Here is a 17,082-nt window from a genome sequence, read left to right on the forward strand (position 1 = left end):
TGTAGACGCAGTCTACTACAGTACTGGTCAATTTTCTCACTAGGCTCCTGATTCATTCTCCGAAAAATTATCGTTTCATAATCAATGTTACCTTTTGGGGTTAAATGTGTAGTCAAGGCTTCTTTGGCATGTGTGTAAGTACCACCATCACCACCAGTATCTTCATCTGGCAGGGTGTCAAATTCATCTTGTAACTCTAACCCTCCATAGAATAACAACAGTGCTCTCTTTCGGGCATCATTTGTAATTCCAAAGCCTACCATGGCTCGCTCAAAACGCTTCAGCCACTTGGTCCACCTCGTCGCTCTGCTGGCGAGATCGGCGTGCACATCAAATGCAGGCAGGCTAGGCATATTACTATTCGCCGTAGCCATGGTGGTTATTCAAACGATATTTAACTTATATAAGACGGTATAGTTACGATTCTCATTTATCTAATTTATCTGTCCTCATTTATTCACGTTTATCCTCGTCGCCAAATTGTAATGTTTATCACTCTTCCATATATACTTTATTCACATCGTCCATGTTGCACATGCCTTTTCTACATAGAGGGCAGCAACTACATTACAATTATTAGTATTAATAGTATACAAACACATGCTAGCCTAGGACGGCTATTTGTTTAAACTCACTCGCTTTCTTTATTTCAGATTGTAGGCCTAGCTAAGGCCCTTAGGCCTATGCCTAGCTAGAGTACAAAATAATGAAGTACATGTATAATCTTTTCTATGTGAATCAAACGAGAAAAATCTAATGGATGATCAATATTTTTATATACAAAAGGTTGGTATTTATAGTTCTTAACTTTAATATTGAATAATTAATACAGTGTTGCAATATTATTTACATAAATTGAATTGATTGCATATTTTATGTGTAAGTGTGAAATGATGTTCTGAATTGAATTTTTGTTTATGTACAGTATGATTTTTGAACAATGTGTTAAAGATATAATTGAACTGAACAATTTTTTTTTTAAAATGCCGTCACTATAGAGTTGTTCACTTTGACCAAAAATTAGATTTAAAAAAATGCATTTGTACCTGAAAAATTTAAACAAACAATTGGTTTTTGGTTAAATATACTGTTTATTTTGTATTTTTGTTAAGTGAAATCTTTATTGTTTTTGTTTATTTTCTATGGCAAGTGAATATCTTTGTTAAAATTGCAAAATGGCAAGGTATTCAAAGTATGATTGTATTAATCTTCATTGTTCATGTTTTTTGGGGACAATAAATCTTTCAATTAAAGGTGTATTGTCCCTTGAAACACAAAAAAATGAAGGTCAAAATATTCTAAATTTAAATTGGCCATATAAAAAACTTTGACTGGAAGTTAAAGTTATTTTTTAAACAGAAAACGTCTGAATTTCAGTTAAATGGTGTTTTTTTTTCGACAAATTTTTGGTGATAGTTAATAACTATTATGATACTTCAAAATGACCCACCTTTTTTCGAAATCTTTTATTTTTTTGGAATTAGTCAAAGGGACAATACAACATTTTTTACTGTATTATTTTTGTTTAAAACTACAGTAACTTGATTGAATTTGTTTCAGGTTTGGAAAAATGATATTGCCACACTTTTGGAAAGCATAGGACAATGTCAACACAGGAATCGAGGCAACTGTTTATTGAATAATCGGAACAATGCAATTACAGTATTGTGTTATTGCCATTTCATTTGGACTTCTGCAACATTAGCACAAGGCACCTGTGACGTGTGTTGTATTTATTGTGTTTTACTGTAATCAGCCAATATTTATAGTTATTCAATCATGTTAGTTAGGCAAACATATTACAAACTGGTTATTAGTATATTTTTTATACTTAACTTTGGTACCTGAGAACTGTCAGTGAGGATGTACATTATTTGATTGTTGCTTGGATTTTGCCTGATGATTTGATAACACCTGATTAAATGTTATTTTATGTTTTTATAGAAATTAAAGATTAGTAAGATATACAGTATTTATAAAATGTCTCTATTGATGGATTCTGCGACGTAACAGTGTACTACAGTAGAATAATATCCCGTATAGTCCGATGAATAATTCATAAATTAATTAATGAATATATTAATATTAATTATGAGTCCAGTGAATAAGTAATGAGATGTTTTAATATTCATGAGAATTAATATATTTTTATTAATATGAGGGTGTTTTAATGAATAATTAGTAAATGAGTGCTAGTTTTTATGTATATTTTATAAACGTAATACATGTATTACATAATGTTTAAATAAATATTTACATTTAAATATTAAAGATAATGTGCTTACCTTCATTGAGAAGTCCGATGTACAGTTAATTAGTAAATGCGTTGGTAATTATTCTCTAAATTAAGTATTATATATGTAAATTGTATTTAAATATTAAAAATAACGTGCTTACCTTCATTGAGAAGTCTGATGTACAGTTTAATGAATAAAATCTACTCAAAAGATTCTACTCAAAAGCAAACCGGTAGTAAGAGAGTTTTTTCTTCTTTAAAAGGACAGAGTGTTGTATCTAATAGAGCGAAGATACAAAAGGTTTCACATCAACAAGGCACAACAGTACCTTCAAATCGTTCCGTTCAGCGGCCAAGACAGTTCACACCGAAGAGATCAATTACATCTACCGAACGTGTTATCTTGAATGAAAAGAGACATATTGTGGCTCAACTATGGGGTGAAAAAGCGTTTGTTTGTATTCGTGAGTTCTATCAAATAGAGGAAAATGGTCCTTTCCTACCAGGCAAACAGGGTATAAATTTAACGGTTGATTAATGGTACGATTTGCTGGAACAAGCGGAGCATGTAGATGGTATGATTGCTGAAGTGATAGATGCTGGAAATGAATAATAATTAATAAAAGTTAATTCATTTTACCGATAAGACTGAATACATTATTAAGAATACAGGTAGTTGGACCCTTTATAGCATGTTCGAGATTTGAAGTTTGAACATATTACAATCAGGTTTCTATACGAACTGAGCTGTGAAAAACAAAGACTTTACTTCTTTCAACGTGTACTTTGATACTTCTTACTAAACCATGGATAGTGCATCTAAACGAGTCAAAATCTGTGAAGTTGAAGAAGAAAAATCAAAACCTATAGAAGCAATAATCATTAGCAGTGATGAAGAAGAAGAAGACGATGATTTCGAGAAAATGCGTTATACTGCAAACCATACAGAAGTGATTGTTATCAGCGATGATGAAGAAGAAGAAGAATCTAACGAAGTTATTGTTATAAACGAAGAAGACGTACCCTATAGCCAAGAAGGTACACATTCACAAACTTACAACGGCGACTGGACAATCTTACCAGCAAGCGAGTATGATTCCGATGAAAAAGAAGTATTTCCTATAGACACTGATTATGACATGGTGTATTATGCCTACGTCGATGAAATTGAAAAGGAGCAGTGGTTATCGTTCAAAGACATTATTACAGAAACATTTTTAAATTCACTTTTAAATTTGTGCTCGAAAATAGGAAGAGACTATTGTTACGGCTGTTTGTTTTCAAGATGTAGCCAGAAAGATCATGACATTTGTCTTTTACCTGTAGAAGAATTGGTGGAAGTAACACTGCAAAAAGCTTTAGATATAAACGAAATTAATGAAGCTAAAGTGTATGAAGAATTGTTATTTATGTTTCCAGGGTTTTTTACCGAAATACGTTACAAGAAATTCACCTTTTTTGTTGTTAAGAATTTAAAGAATTCAGATTCACTTGAAAATTTACTTGTAGAATTTTCAAAAAATCAGGTCTAACTAAAGTTCTAGATATAGATTGAAGTTGTAACGATCACCTGTATTTTTTAATGATTTTAATTCAATCATTTTTCTCTGCAATATTTAATCATCAATTTAAAGTGTTTATTGAATAAAATATTTATGTACCACTAAGCTTATCGTATTAGACTATGATTATTGTGTTATACGATTTCATTTGAACGTGTGACGGTATCAAGTATGGACTAAGTATTGAGAAAAGTGTATTACGATCCTAAACATCCCGGTAGTCTCGGTGGTGTTGAACGCCTTTATAATAGTGTTAAAGATGAATTAAGTATTACAAAGAAGGACGTTAAAAGCTGGTTAGAAAGACAAGACGCATATACTATTCATAAACCTATCCAACGACGGTTTCTTCGAAATAGAGTTTATGTAACGGCTATAGATGAACAATGGGAAATGGATCTCGTTGATTTGACTTCTTTAAAACGATATAACAAACAAAATACATTTCTTATAACGTGTATTGATGTACTCAGTAAATTTGCTTGGGTTGTTCCAATAAAAAACAAATCATCCGAGTCAATGCTTACAGCTATGAAGAAGTTATTATCAGGAAAAAGGATTCCTTTGAAAATCCATACCGATAAAGGTACAGAGTTTACAAATCGGAAAGTCCAAAAACATCTAAAAACATTAAACATTCACTTCTTTACTACTAACAATGAAACAAAAGCTAGCGTAGTAGAGAGATTCAATAGAACTTTGAAAACAAGAATGTGGAGATATTTCACATCGAACGCAACAAAGAAATACATAGACATTCTCTCAAAATTAGTTTCAAGTTATAATCGTTCGAAACATAGATCTATAGGAATGCCACCGATCGATGTAACGAAGGAAAATGAACATAGTGTTTCGATGAATCTTTGTTATTTTGCACGCAAAAGGCAAACGTAAGCAAAATAAGCGTTGCGATTACGTGGCATGTATTACTTTACACTGTAAAAACAGTGTTTAGCTGTTAAACATAAAATACACGTATCACACCTAAACATGTTTAGCATTGTGTTTAATTTTAAAACACATAAACACATTTCTAAACATTTCAAGTAGAAGATAAGGTACTTCAGACAGGAAAGGAATTTCACACCTTTTTGTCAAACTAGTCTGATATGTAGACAGAGCTTCATTTTAGGATAATACAGTCGTTTGGACAAAGTTATACAATCATATGTTGGTCAGAATTTTTAAATCAACGTAACAAAATAAGTTATTTGATCCGGATATTATAACAATGACTAAAACAAAAAGATAAGAATGAATGAAGTTAAATAATAAGTATGTCTTGATTGAACTATACCGACAGGTAATTAACCATCTTCCGGATTTGATAACAAAGGGGAGAAATTGAAAGTGACACGGGGTGTTTGACATACTAAAGTTTTCTGTAACTTCTATTCAATTTTAACTTTAATTTAAATCATAAAAGGAAAAAAACAAAAGAAATATCAACGTAACAAAATAAGTTATTTGATCCGGATATTATAACAATGACTAAAACAAAAAGATAAGAATGAATGAAGTTAAATAATAAGTATGTCTTGATTGAACTTTACCGACAGGTAATTAATCATCTTCCGGATTTGTTAACAAAGGGGAGAAATTGAAAAGCAGTGGCACGGGGTGTTTGACATACTAAAGTTTAATGTGTGCCGTTATGATGTTTAGTTTTATTTTCATTTAAATTGGTTACGTTTACGAAAAGATTTCTTTGTTTCCTTTTAAAATAAAACAAAAGGTGGGGTAAAGAGGGACGCTACTGACATCATGCATAAATTATTTTAGTGTGTATAAATATATGGGTAAATTTATAGTGAACTCATCAGCCACATTCTTGATTAAGAGAATTTTATTTTACAATGGCTCATTACGAATCATCATCATCATCTTCAGATTCTAACGATAGCTTGTTTATCGAATGCCAGAGAGCAGTAGAAGTTATCGTTAGTTTATCGCGAAACAATATCGAAAATATCGATACCGACGATGTTATCCCCGATGTTGGACTACTAGAAGATTTCGTATTTAATTACCAGGATCTTGATTTAGATGTTAGCCAGAGTGTTTCTGAAGCCGATAGCCTCTCACTTTCGGATATTTGTAATAACGCTATTGAGATAGTGCAGGAGCTATCGGCTAATTTGCGTATTGATGACATAGAAGTAAGTGTTTGTTTTATTTTATTTTTTACGTAATATTTATTTTACCGTGTATAATTTACAAAGTGTTTCCGCGTTTTCGGTTTATATACGTTTTCCTTTCTAATTTATCTAATTATTTTTATTTCTGTATAGTACGGTGTTGGTGCTCACACCAAATGTTTGAGTTTGAGAGGAAATGTCGAGATTAATGATTCAACGGAGTCTTCGATTATTGAGGTAACTATTGTTTTATTTTCTTTACTACTGTTGTTGTTGTTGTTGTTGTCGTACAACGTCTTTTATTTCTTTTTCTTTACCGTTTTTCTCTTTTTGTTTTCAGCCTGTACCCATACAGTACGGAAGGGGCGTTAATAGAAAGAGGCTCAGAATCGAAGACGGGGAAGAAGAAGAAGAAGAAGAAGAATTTGCCGACATTGATACTGTTGAAGACGAGGACCTTAACCTTGATGAGGTAGAGTTGAATCACTTCTGTAGAATCGTTCAAGTAGCTGATAGGTATAATCAACGTTTTAACGCGACTATTAGCGATTTTTTAGTAAATTTTTTTAATATTGATCATATAAGTTTAGAGGTGTTTCTGCCCACACTGTACCGAATTTTTGAGCATGTCGTCGATAATCTCTGCGTTAACGTGCATGTCGACGACATGCTTCGAATAGTCATACAGGCTGAGGGGTTAGATTCACCTATCTCTATCCCTTTTGGACGGAGGGGCCATCTTACGGCTGACGTTATTTTTGCAGCCATTATGAAGGTCCTTCAGTCCAAAACAGATATTTTTATTAATAACAAATTTAAATTTAACGTTCTTCACATGAGAATGCCTAGGGGTGGGGGTTATAGAAGAAACGGTATCGACATATTGTTAAATGCTAAATGTATAATTAAGATTAAGAATGATGATAACGAAACTATCTGCTGCGCACGCGCTATTGTTACGGGTATTTCTATGCTCGAAGACAAAATTAACAACGTAACTAGATGGAATAACATTAGGCAAGGTTGGGGTCAGCAAAAAATAGCCGCCCTTCATTTACTTAGAGATTCGGGGGTTAGGGAACAGACATGCGGCATCGAGGAAATAAAAAAGATGCAATCAAAATTACCAAATTACCAAATTATTGTCATTTCAAAAGACAATTTAAATTCTGTCATTTTTAGCGGCGATTATAGAAAGAAGCAGATATATCTTTATCATCATTCTAATCATTACGATCTCATAACCACAATGACAGGTTTTCTAAAAATTGACTATTTCTGCGATAGATGTCATAAAGGGTATATTAACAAGTACCAACACAATTGTCAGTTTACGTGCGTGCTGTGTAAGCACAATGACTGCCCCTCTTCTAATTCTTTTGAAAATAGAGAGAGTAGAATAGAATGTAAAGAATGTAATAGATTTTTTAAGGATAAGCAATGTTTCACCAATCATAAAAAATCTCCTGATTCTAAAGTTTCAGTATGTGGCAAAATTAAAAATTGCTCAATTTGTAATAGGATCGTTCAAAAAGATCACAATTGTCAAAACCGCTTTTGTAGAATTTGTAGGACTTTTGTTTCATACGATCATCAATGCTACATGGAACCGGTTGTAGCCCCTAATCATACTGAAAAAAAGTTTAAGAATCAGGAGGCCCGTAACAGAGCTGTCACTAAATATTTCTTTTTTGATTTCGAATGCACGCAAGATACAGGCGAACACAAACCAAATTTATGCGTTCTTCAAAAAACTTGTCTTAATTGTATCGACGGCGCTAATGATTCCGTCGATTGTGACGTGTGTGGAGATAAAACAGTGGTTTTTCACGGGGGGTCTGCATGCGAAGATTTCTGCAATTACGTATTCAAAGATTACAAATTTAACGAAAATATTACGTGTATCGCTCACAATTTCCAGGGTTATGATAGCTACTTCGTGCTCAACTACCTGTACGAAAACTCCATTGTACCGGATGTAATTGCTCGCGGTGGTAAACTTATTTCGATTAGGACTAAAGAAACGAGCATTCGATTCATCGATTCCCTTTCATTTCTGCCCATGCCTCTATCCAAATTGCCCAAAACTTTTGGCATCTCCGAACTTAAAAAGGGTTACTTTCCTCATTATTTTAATTCTTTAGAAAACCAAAATTACGTAGGTCCTTACCCCGATTCTTCAAATTATTCCCCCGATAAAATGACTACTTCAGGTCGAGAATCTTTCTTTAAATGGTACAACCAGAAAATTGAAAGTAATCAAGTATTTGATCTTAAAAAAGAACTCGTCGAGTATTGTATCAGCGATGTAGATATTCTCAGAAAGTGTTGTCTTACTTTTAGACATCTTTTTTTGAAAGTAACTATATCGCCGAAAAACCCTCTACTCGGCGGTGTTGACCCCTTTTCAAATAATTTAATGACAATTGCCTCAGCGTGTAACCACGTATTTTCTAGAAATTTTTTAAAACCATCCACCATCGCTCTATTTCCATCATCAGGGTATCTAACAACCGTTAACCATTCTCACTCTAGCATGGAATGGCTGTGCTACGAGTCGCATAAAAGGGGGATCTTTATCCATCATGCCAGAAATGGAGGGGAAAAAATGTTTGGGCCTTACTCCGTCGACGGCGCATGTTTAGAAAACAAAATAATTTTCGAATTTATGGGTTGTTTTTTCCACGGGTGCCAAGATTGTTATAGATCCGATTCCATTAATCCCTTCAATAACGAGACCATGTTGGAATGCTTTGTCAAGACAAGCAAGAAAACACGGTTTCTGAAGGAACAATTTCCAGATTTCGAGTACGTCGAAATTTGGGAGCACGAATGGAAACGGATCAAACAATCGTTGGCCCCAAACATTAAATCTATCGTCTCCAAAGTTCCTTTAATTAGGCAAACTTTGAATCCAAGAGACGCGTTTTTCGGTGGAAGGACTAATGCCAGTTGTTTGTTCTATAAGGTAAAACCGGGTGAAGAAATTAATTACATAGATTATACTTCATTGTACCCTTATGTAAATAAATACGGTACCTACCCCGTAGGGCATCCTGAAATCAATGATCGCAACGACATGTCCACGGATATCAACGATTATTTCGGCTTGATAAAGTGTACAATCGAAGCGCCTAAAAAATTATTCCATCCGGTCTTACCTTATAGATCAAACGGTAAATTAATGTTTGCTCTCTGTAGAACATGCGCCGATTCCCAACAACAAACCGCTTGCAATCATTCCGGTACAGATAGAGAATTTACGGGTTCTTGGGCAACGATCGAAGTCGCTAAAGCCGTGGAAGTTGGGTACGAGATACGTAAAGTTCACGTAGTATGGCACTTTAAAAATAAAAGCGCGTACTCTGCAGATTCTCCCTCGTCCGGCCTATTTGCCTCTTACATTAACACCTTTTTAAAATTGAAACAAGAAGCTTCGGGTTGGCCTGAATGGTGTAAAACGCCCGAAGATAAACAAAAATACATTTCGGACTATCGAATCGTAGAAGGTATCGACTTGAATCATGACGACATTGCGTACAATCCTGGGCTTCGATCTCTGGCCAAATTAATGCTAAATAGTTTTTGGGGTAAATTTGGCCAGCGTGAAAATCTCACGAGAATTAAATATACGCAAGATCCTAACGAGGTTTACGATATTTTATCGAACCCTGGGATAACCGTTCATGACATAAATTTTGTTAATGATGATTTGGCGGAGGTAAAATACGAGGACGAGGAACAATTTGTAGAAGTTAACCGAAAGGTTAACGTTGTCATTGCCGCATTTACCACAGCGTTAGCGCGTTTAAAATTGTACGAGCTGTTGGAGCAATTACAGGAGCGCGTCCTGTATTACGATACCGACAGCGTAATCTTCGTATCAAAACCCGGGGATTGGGACCCTCCCCTGGGCGACTATTTGGGTCAGTTAACGACCGAGGTCGATCCTAAAGATGGTAAATTCATCGAGTCCTTCGTTTCTGGGGGGCCTAAGAACTACGCCTATAAATTGGATACGGGGAAGACCGTTTGTAAAGTTAAGGGTTTTACCCTTAACTTTACAAACGCTCAGAAAATTAATTTTGACACCGTCTCCAATATGGTAAGGGGTGTTGGCCCCGATACAATTAAGACGGTTGAGAAGAATCGCATAACGCGCAAGCCAAAAACACGAAAGATAGTCAACGAAACATCGACTAAAGACTATCGAATCGTGTACGACAAAAGAATTGTTATCGAAAATTATCGTACAGTTCCTTACGGGTATGTTTGGTGAATCACGGCCATAAATTTCTTTTTAAAAATGTAAACATACTTTGTTATAGATAATTATTTGTTACTCTTTATACATTCTTTACCGTACTCTCTCTCTCTCTTTTTTTAGTTTGAACAAAATATATTTGTAGTTTTAATGTAAATATTTTTATATCTGTTTTAATATAAATAATTTTTATACCCGTTTTTTTTTTTTTTTTTTTTTTTTTTAAGTCGAATTTTTGCGGGTTAAGTAAATATATTTTTAAATATTTTTCCGCTTGATTTTCTTATGTCGATACCGTTTCTCTTTTTGTGTTTAAGTTATCATTATTTTTATTTATATTTTTTTAAGTAAGATGATCACTTGAACGTTGAACTTATCTATTAGTACTCATTTTTAAGTAATTAGTTTATTCTTTGTTTTATATATATATATATATATATATATATATTTTTTTTTTTTAAATTTAAATTCAAATAATTTTGTAAATTTTATGTAATCGGTTTGTGCAATAACTTTCTAAATATCTATTTTATATTAATTGTACAATAATAATTTCTTTGATTAATTTACTGTACATAATGTAAAAAAACAAATACGCATTAGTGTTAATATGAATAAAGATTTAGATTTACGTTTTAAACATTGATTCAGTTTTATTGTTTAATTCGTGTCAAATAAGATGTTATAAAACGCAATTATTTAACTAAATTACCGTCATAATTGTAATGGCGAGTCCTTTGATAACACCTTTCACCGCAGTTATTAGCGGTCCGACATCTTCGGGTAAATCCGTCTTTGTAAGGAAATTGATTGAAAATAATTATTTCAATAAACCCTTTGACGATATTACATGGTGCTATGGTGAATATCAGAATTTATTTTCGGAATTAAGTACAGCTGTATCAAATATAAGTTTTATGGAAGGTATACCTATCGAAACATTAGATGCGTTTGATTCGAGTAAAAATCATTTAGTAATTATAGATGATTTGATGACAGAATGCAGTAGCGATAAAAGAGTCGTTAATTTGTTTACCAAAGGCTCTCATCATAGAAACATTTCAGTGATATTTATAATGCAAAATTTCTTCTACGGTTCCAAAGAAATCCGTACCATTACTTTGAATGCTCATTATATCGTATTTTTTAAAAATCCACGGGATAAAACGCAAATATTGAATTTATCGAAACAAATGTATCCTGGCAAAGGGCGGTTCTTACAAGAGGCATTTAATGACGCTACGCGTGAATCGTACGGATACTTATTCATTGATCTCAAACCATATACGTCGGAAGAAATGAGAATACGAACAAATATCTTTTCAGTAGATAAACATTACGCTTACGTACCAAAAGTATAACACATGTGATTTGAAATTATTCTATTCATTCCAATACAAACTCACAACATGTCAAAACGTATCAAAAAGAACGCAGAAACTTTAAAGTTTTTAGCTAAATGTACGCCTAAACAAAGAAAGGCCCTGCTTGAGAATGCCGACAGTCAATTAGTAACAGCAATCTGTGAGTGTGCAAAGAACATCTTAAAAGGTAGTGTACCGGTGTCTAGTGCTCATAAGAAGAAGTTGGCGAAGCATAGGAAACACTTGCGTGATATTTCCAATAAAGCTATACCTACGCTTCGACGTAAGCGTATACTACTTCAAAAGGGAGGATTTCTTGGTCTTATTTTGAAACCTATATTACAGACTCTGGGCGGATTACTTTTGGAATAAAATGGAGCACAAAAAAAATTGATTGTAGTTCCTCAAGAATTGGCAAATACATTGCTACATAGCAAGCACTATGAACAAAAGCACAAAACAATAACTAACGGATTAGATGACTCTATGCAGACTATTCTTAATAGACAGGATATTAGCGATCACGATAAAATCACAATGTACAATCAAGTACTTCAGCGTTTTTTAAATAAAGAGAAGCCCGTTAACAACCCTTCACCTATGAACATAAATATGCATGGACCTCTTAATGACGAAGACAAGAATGATGAATCGACAGAAGCAATCAAGGATGATTCGATGACAAAAGAAGTATTGCAAAGCATGCCTATATCGTTAAAATCAAAAACTAAGACATTTTTAGATCGAATAGACCGATACAGAAATATGGGTATTTTAGATTGGACAAAATACGGTGAAATGATCATCGAAGGAGAATTGCTAAAGGGGAGTAATTTATTTGATTTAACCAAAGATGTGATACAAGAAAGGCGTGGTTTTGAACCAGTGGGTTGGAAAGAATTTATATCGGTGTTGGCGAAGTTAAACACGCCAGAAAGCTTGATTGGAAATGCTACACGTCGCAACATGTTGCAACGTCTAAAATCCGGTGAAATAAGCCCTCTTTCAAAAACCACATCTACAAAATCTAAACGACTTGAAAGATTTGATGACGACGATGACGATGAAGATACAACATTTACTATAACTAACAAAAAACGTACTAAAACTAAACCGAAATGGCTTGGATTCTAATCAATGTTATAAAATGTTTGTTTTTTTTTTCAGTTATTAAATGTAATCATTATTAAAATTTATTTCGTTGTTTGTTGTTTTCTTTCTTTCATTAATTACTAATCAACGCGTAATAAAGATACATACACATATTTTTTTTTTTTTTTTTTTTCAGCATTTAAATTTTAATACCAATATGAAAAAGACAATACTTAATTAAAATATGTTAGTTAACATTTTGACAAATTGTATTTTTATATACTCCTTATCATACACCGGTAGGTTAACATCGTATCTACGTTCTACAAAATCATTAACATGTGCATCGTTAGTATTCTTATCTTTAGTGAACATATTAACTATATTTGAGTTTATGAACAATATAAAAAATACAATATTGACCACAGACGGTCGACAATGGAGCCTGTAAACCCGTATCATTAAAAGTCCACGTGTTTACCGTACGATTTAGAAAATTTACAAAATGATTACTGTAATATTGAGGCGAATGTCCGAATGAATAAAAAAATTCACCTTCGTTAATATTGTTTAGAAAAAAAGCGACCCAATGCGAACCGTTTTGACTACTATCATCAACATTCGCTATGTAAGCACTAGGGTAACTTTTTATTCTTTTAGGTAACAAATCTGAAGGATATACACCTCGAAAGTATCTTTGAGTTAATGGATCAGATTTAACTAATTTTAAAAGTTGCACAGTATCCATGATTTTTTTTTTTAAAGTCTAAAATTACGTTACGAGACTTATCGATTTCTATTAATGAATCAAATTCTGAATAAACTATTACGTTAATTGTTTCGACCAAAGCGGTAGCAAATTGAATTTCAAGACGTATATTGCCGTGTTTAATTAAATTGAAATGTCCACTGCTTGATAAATCGGGTGTAAGGTCGAATGCAAACAACGTGTATCCTCTGGCGTAGTCTTCTCTGGATATTTGATTTCCCGTGTCGTCGAATAATGTATTTAATCCGGAGAATAAACTTTGATAGGCTAAAATATAACTTCCTTCACCGTTTGCTTCAAAATTAGGCTTTAATGGTTTCCAAGGTATTTGCTCACCGTCCAAATATAAGGATATAAAATTGGTGTTAAAGTGTTGAAAATTAAATGGATTTTTGCTATAATCACCGTTGAAAGCGTCGGTTCCTACTAATCCTACCACTAAGCGTTTCGGTAGATTCCCGTTGTACAGCGACTCTCGGGTAAAGGAAAGGTTCCCCCGCGGTATCGACAGCGTTTTAACCTCGACTCGACGAAGAGGGTATTTAGCTGACCCGCGCTCCAGCGCTTTTGCATGAGCCAGCGCTATAGATGGATTTAGTTTCACTTTTCGTACGTAAATAGATGCATCTTCTAACTGTAACTTATAACCAGCTTGCGCATCGGATGACATCAAACAGAATGCGTTTTTACTTCGATGCAATTTTAATTTAATGTCAACTCCATTAAGCATCATACGATCTTGAAAGAATATATCGCAATGAATAGGTCCTATCAAATCAACCAATCGACTTCCTCGTATGTACTGAGATCGTTTTTTAAGTCCTTGATTCGCAGCAGCATCGTCTAAAGTTGGATTTGCTACATCCATTCTACCCGCTGTATCTTTATAAAACAATCCACCTGTAAGGTGAGTTTCCTTCGCGTCAGCACCGTACGTTAACAAGGTTTCAATCATCGCTCTGTACGAATAAGTGTTATTCGATGGAGTAATTAATCTCTCATTCAAAGAAACGTCAACTTCATTGAATAAGGACTGTAGTAGTAAATTAGTTGGTCCGACAGGATCGTCAGCATGCAAATCTGTTCCATCGCCTCTTGTAATTTTAACTTTAACTCGTAACATAGTCTGTGATAAATCTACGTATTCTTCGGTGGAACCTTGAATGTTAAATTGAACCGGTCCTGTATCGGTAATACTATTGAAAGGATGATACTGAACCCATTGTCCCTTCGTTATACTTGTTTGAGTCGGTGGAACAGAAAACAAATCCAATTCTGACTTTAAACATTCGCAAGATTGTTTGTGTACGTACGCCATAGTAATTATTAATCAAATATATCGGAGGATCTTCTCGCTCTCTTAGTTCTTCTTCGACTGACTTCATTGCTTTTTCGCTTTCTCTTTTTATTCACTTTTCCGTTACCATTCTGAGAAACAATTCGTTTACCGGCCTGCGTAATTCTACGTTTTACAGCTTGTTTGATATTTTGTCCACTTATAGCATCCTCCATTATTTCGGCTCCGGTTCGTAACGCTTGTTTTCCTAGAGTTTTGGCACCTTTTTTTAAAAGCGGTACAGCTTTTTTAAACAAACCAGACAACATTCCACCTAATCCGTACCCTCTCTGATTAGATGATCCATGAAATACAGGTAGGCTTAAACCGCCAGCTTGACCTACGTAGTAATCCTCATACGCGTTAGGCATGATTAAATGAGATGCGATGATCTACTCTGTCGAAAATGAAGCTTCACTAAAACCTTCCCGCGTTGAAATGATACTTTCTCACCAGTGTCACTCCTTATATCTATCGAAATGGTATCAATTTCTTTTTTTATTAAACGCTTGTAGTGAGGCATCATGTATTCGTGAGAAGTAACGTTTCTCATTTGACTCTCCTTGGTTTGTACAATTCTCAATAAAGGAACGCTTACATCTCCAACTCGTTGATGTTCGATCACGTCTGTATAAACGTATAAACCAGGTACACGATGATGAAGATTAATCGGATGATTTCCTGTAACATTTGAATTTAATAGAATCGAAGATATGTCGAATCCCAATAACGTTTGCATACCTCCTAACGACGTTATAGATGTCAGAATATCGGTTGAAATATTAACTTTTTCCGATACAGAATTGAATTTAAACCTTATGTTATCATCCAACTTCTTTTTTCTTAAAGCAGAGTTTATCGTATCAATCAGTTTCGAACCTGAACTATAATATCCGCTTGTAATTTCGATTTTGTATTCCATCGTTGCTGTTTCTATTTGAGAAACGTTTAATCGTACCCAAATTTTATTGTTTGTATCGTCTACATTGTACCACGTATGTGGGTACTGTATTTCAGTTAAACCAACTTCCCACTCGCCTTTTAATCGTATCGACTCGGCTAATTTTGTAGTGTAACTTGTAAGTGTATTTTCAGGAAAATAATTCAATGAACTATTGCTCGGTAGTGAGACGTGAAACTGAGATGACATGATGCTCGTGTTTATCTGACTAGATTCTGAACCCAACTGTTGAATTTAGCAGGGTACCCTAACCACTTAACGAAATATTCTGTCTTTCCATCACGCTTTCGCCTTTTAATTACTTTTTCGACGCGATATACATCTTTATCAGATTTTGAAACTTTTTGTAATTCTTTTTCGTAGAAATTTCCTTCGATTATATCATTGTTCCAGTCCTTTACTTGATACGTTGGCATTGATGTTCCTTTACGTTTAAATACAGTGAATATCTCTTCTGTCCAGTTTGCTAAATAACCTTTTTCAAAAATCATCTTATATCTACTGATACGCACTTGATCACCGACTTTAAACTTAAAACGTTTTACCGGATGCTTTCTTTCACCATACAATTTCTGCCACACTTCGTGCTCGTTGTCGCTTGTAACGAGAATCGGTGCAGTTCCTATAGATCTATGTTTTGAATTATTGTAACTGGAAACTAATTTAGGAAGTGCGTCGATATATTTTTTATTACCGTTTGCTGTAAACAATTTCCACATTCTCGTTTTTAAAGTTCTATTGAATCGCTCAACTATGCTTGCCTTCGTTTCGTTGTTTGTCGTAAAGAAATGAATATCTTTAGATTTCAGATACGTTTGTACTTTTTTATTTATAAATTCTGTACCTTTATCTGTATGAATTTTAATCGGTTTTCTTTTACCTGATAACAGTTTTTTCATAGCTTTTAATATGGTATCTGAAGACTTGTTCTTTATCGGTATAACCCACGCATATTTAGATAAGACATCTATGCATGTTATAAGAAATGTATTTTGCTTATTGTAACGTTTTAATGAAGTCAAGTCAACCAAATCCATTTCCCATTGTTCATCAATTGTCGCTACAAGTACTCGGTTTCGTTGGAAATTTCGTTGAATTGGTTTATGTAATGTATATGTATCTTGATTGCTCAGCCATTCCTGAACTTGTTTCTTGGTAATATTTAAATCGTCTTTTACATTTTGATAAAGTCGATCCACACCACCAAAACTACCGGGGTGTTTAGGGTCGTAATACACATTTCTCAATTTCTCATCCATACTCATTACCCTCAATCATCCAAATGAAAAATTATAAAAATAATTCAAATACTTAAATAACACGCAAAGATCAAATTTCATTTTCGTTGTTGTTGTTAAAA

At 33.8% G+C, this 17,082-nt stretch overlaps 3 protein-coding genes and 1 long non-coding RNA gene across 4 annotated transcripts; 3 read left to right on the plus strand and 1 right to left on the minus strand.

Annotated features, from left to right (window-relative positions):
* The first annotated feature begins 653 nt into the window (after positions 1–653).
* LOC144848040 (uncharacterized) lies at positions 654–1,972 on the plus strand. Its single transcript, XR_013613819.1, has 2 exons — positions 654–786; positions 1,561–1,972. It is a non-coding gene; the product is annotated as an uncharacterized LOC144848040 (long non-coding RNA).
* Positions 1,973–5,647: 3,675 nt separating this feature from the next.
* Positions 5,648–7,555, plus strand: LOC144848965 (uncharacterized). The gene is made up of 4 exons (XM_078705918.1): positions 5,648–5,957; positions 6,090–6,173; positions 6,277–6,808; positions 7,458–7,555. The coding sequence occupies exons 1-4, from the start codon at positions 5,655–5,657 to the stop codon at positions 7,553–7,555; spliced, it is 1,017 nt and encodes a 338-aa protein (XP_078562044.1). The 5' UTR covers positions 5,648–5,654.
* Positions 7,556–8,676: 1,121 nt separating this feature from the next.
* LOC144848966 (uncharacterized) lies at positions 8,677–10,215 on the plus strand. The gene has a single exon (XM_078705919.1). The coding sequence runs from the start codon at positions 8,677–8,679 to the stop codon at positions 10,213–10,215; it is 1,539 nt and encodes a 512-aa protein (XP_078562045.1).
* Positions 10,216–13,372: 3,157 nt separating this feature from the next.
* On the minus strand, positions 13,373–14,743 carry LOC144848968 (uncharacterized protein F54H12.2-like). Its single transcript, XM_078705920.1, has one exon. It carries the CDS (start codon positions 14,741–14,743, stop codon positions 13,373–13,375), a length of 1,371 nt encoding a protein of 456 aa, XP_078562046.1.
* Between the last annotated feature and the right edge of the window lie 2,339 nt (positions 14,744–17,082).

The sequence above is a fragment of the Antedon bifida genome, chromosome 7, assembly GCF_963402885.1.
Source record: "Antedon bifida chromosome 7, ecAntBifi1.1, whole genome shotgun sequence".
Taxonomy (NCBI): Eukaryota; Metazoa; Echinodermata; class Crinoidea; order Comatulida; family Antedonidae; genus Antedon; species Antedon bifida.

Bases quoted from the DNA above. Each gene is read 5' to 3' on its own strand.
- LOC144848965 (XM_078705918.1), top strand. From the start codon at position 5,655: ATGGCTCATTACGAATCATCATCATCATCTTCAGATTCTAACGATAGC. The intron at 5,958-6,089 runs GTAAGTGTTTGT...ATTTCTGTATAG, and splicing joins TGCGTATTGATGACATAGAA to TACGGTGTTGGTGCTCACAC. The intron at 6,174-6,276 runs GTAACTATTGTT...TTTTGTTTTCAG, and splicing joins CGGAGTCTTCGATTATTGAG to CCTGTACCCATACAGTACGG.
- LOC144848968 (XM_078705920.1), bottom strand. From the start codon at position 14,743: ATGGCGTACGTACACAAACAATCTTGCGAATGTTTAAAGTCAGAATTG.
- LOC144848966 (XM_078705919.1), top strand. From the start codon at position 8,677: ATGTTGGAATGCTTTGTCAAGACAAGCAAGAAAACACGGTTTCTGAAG.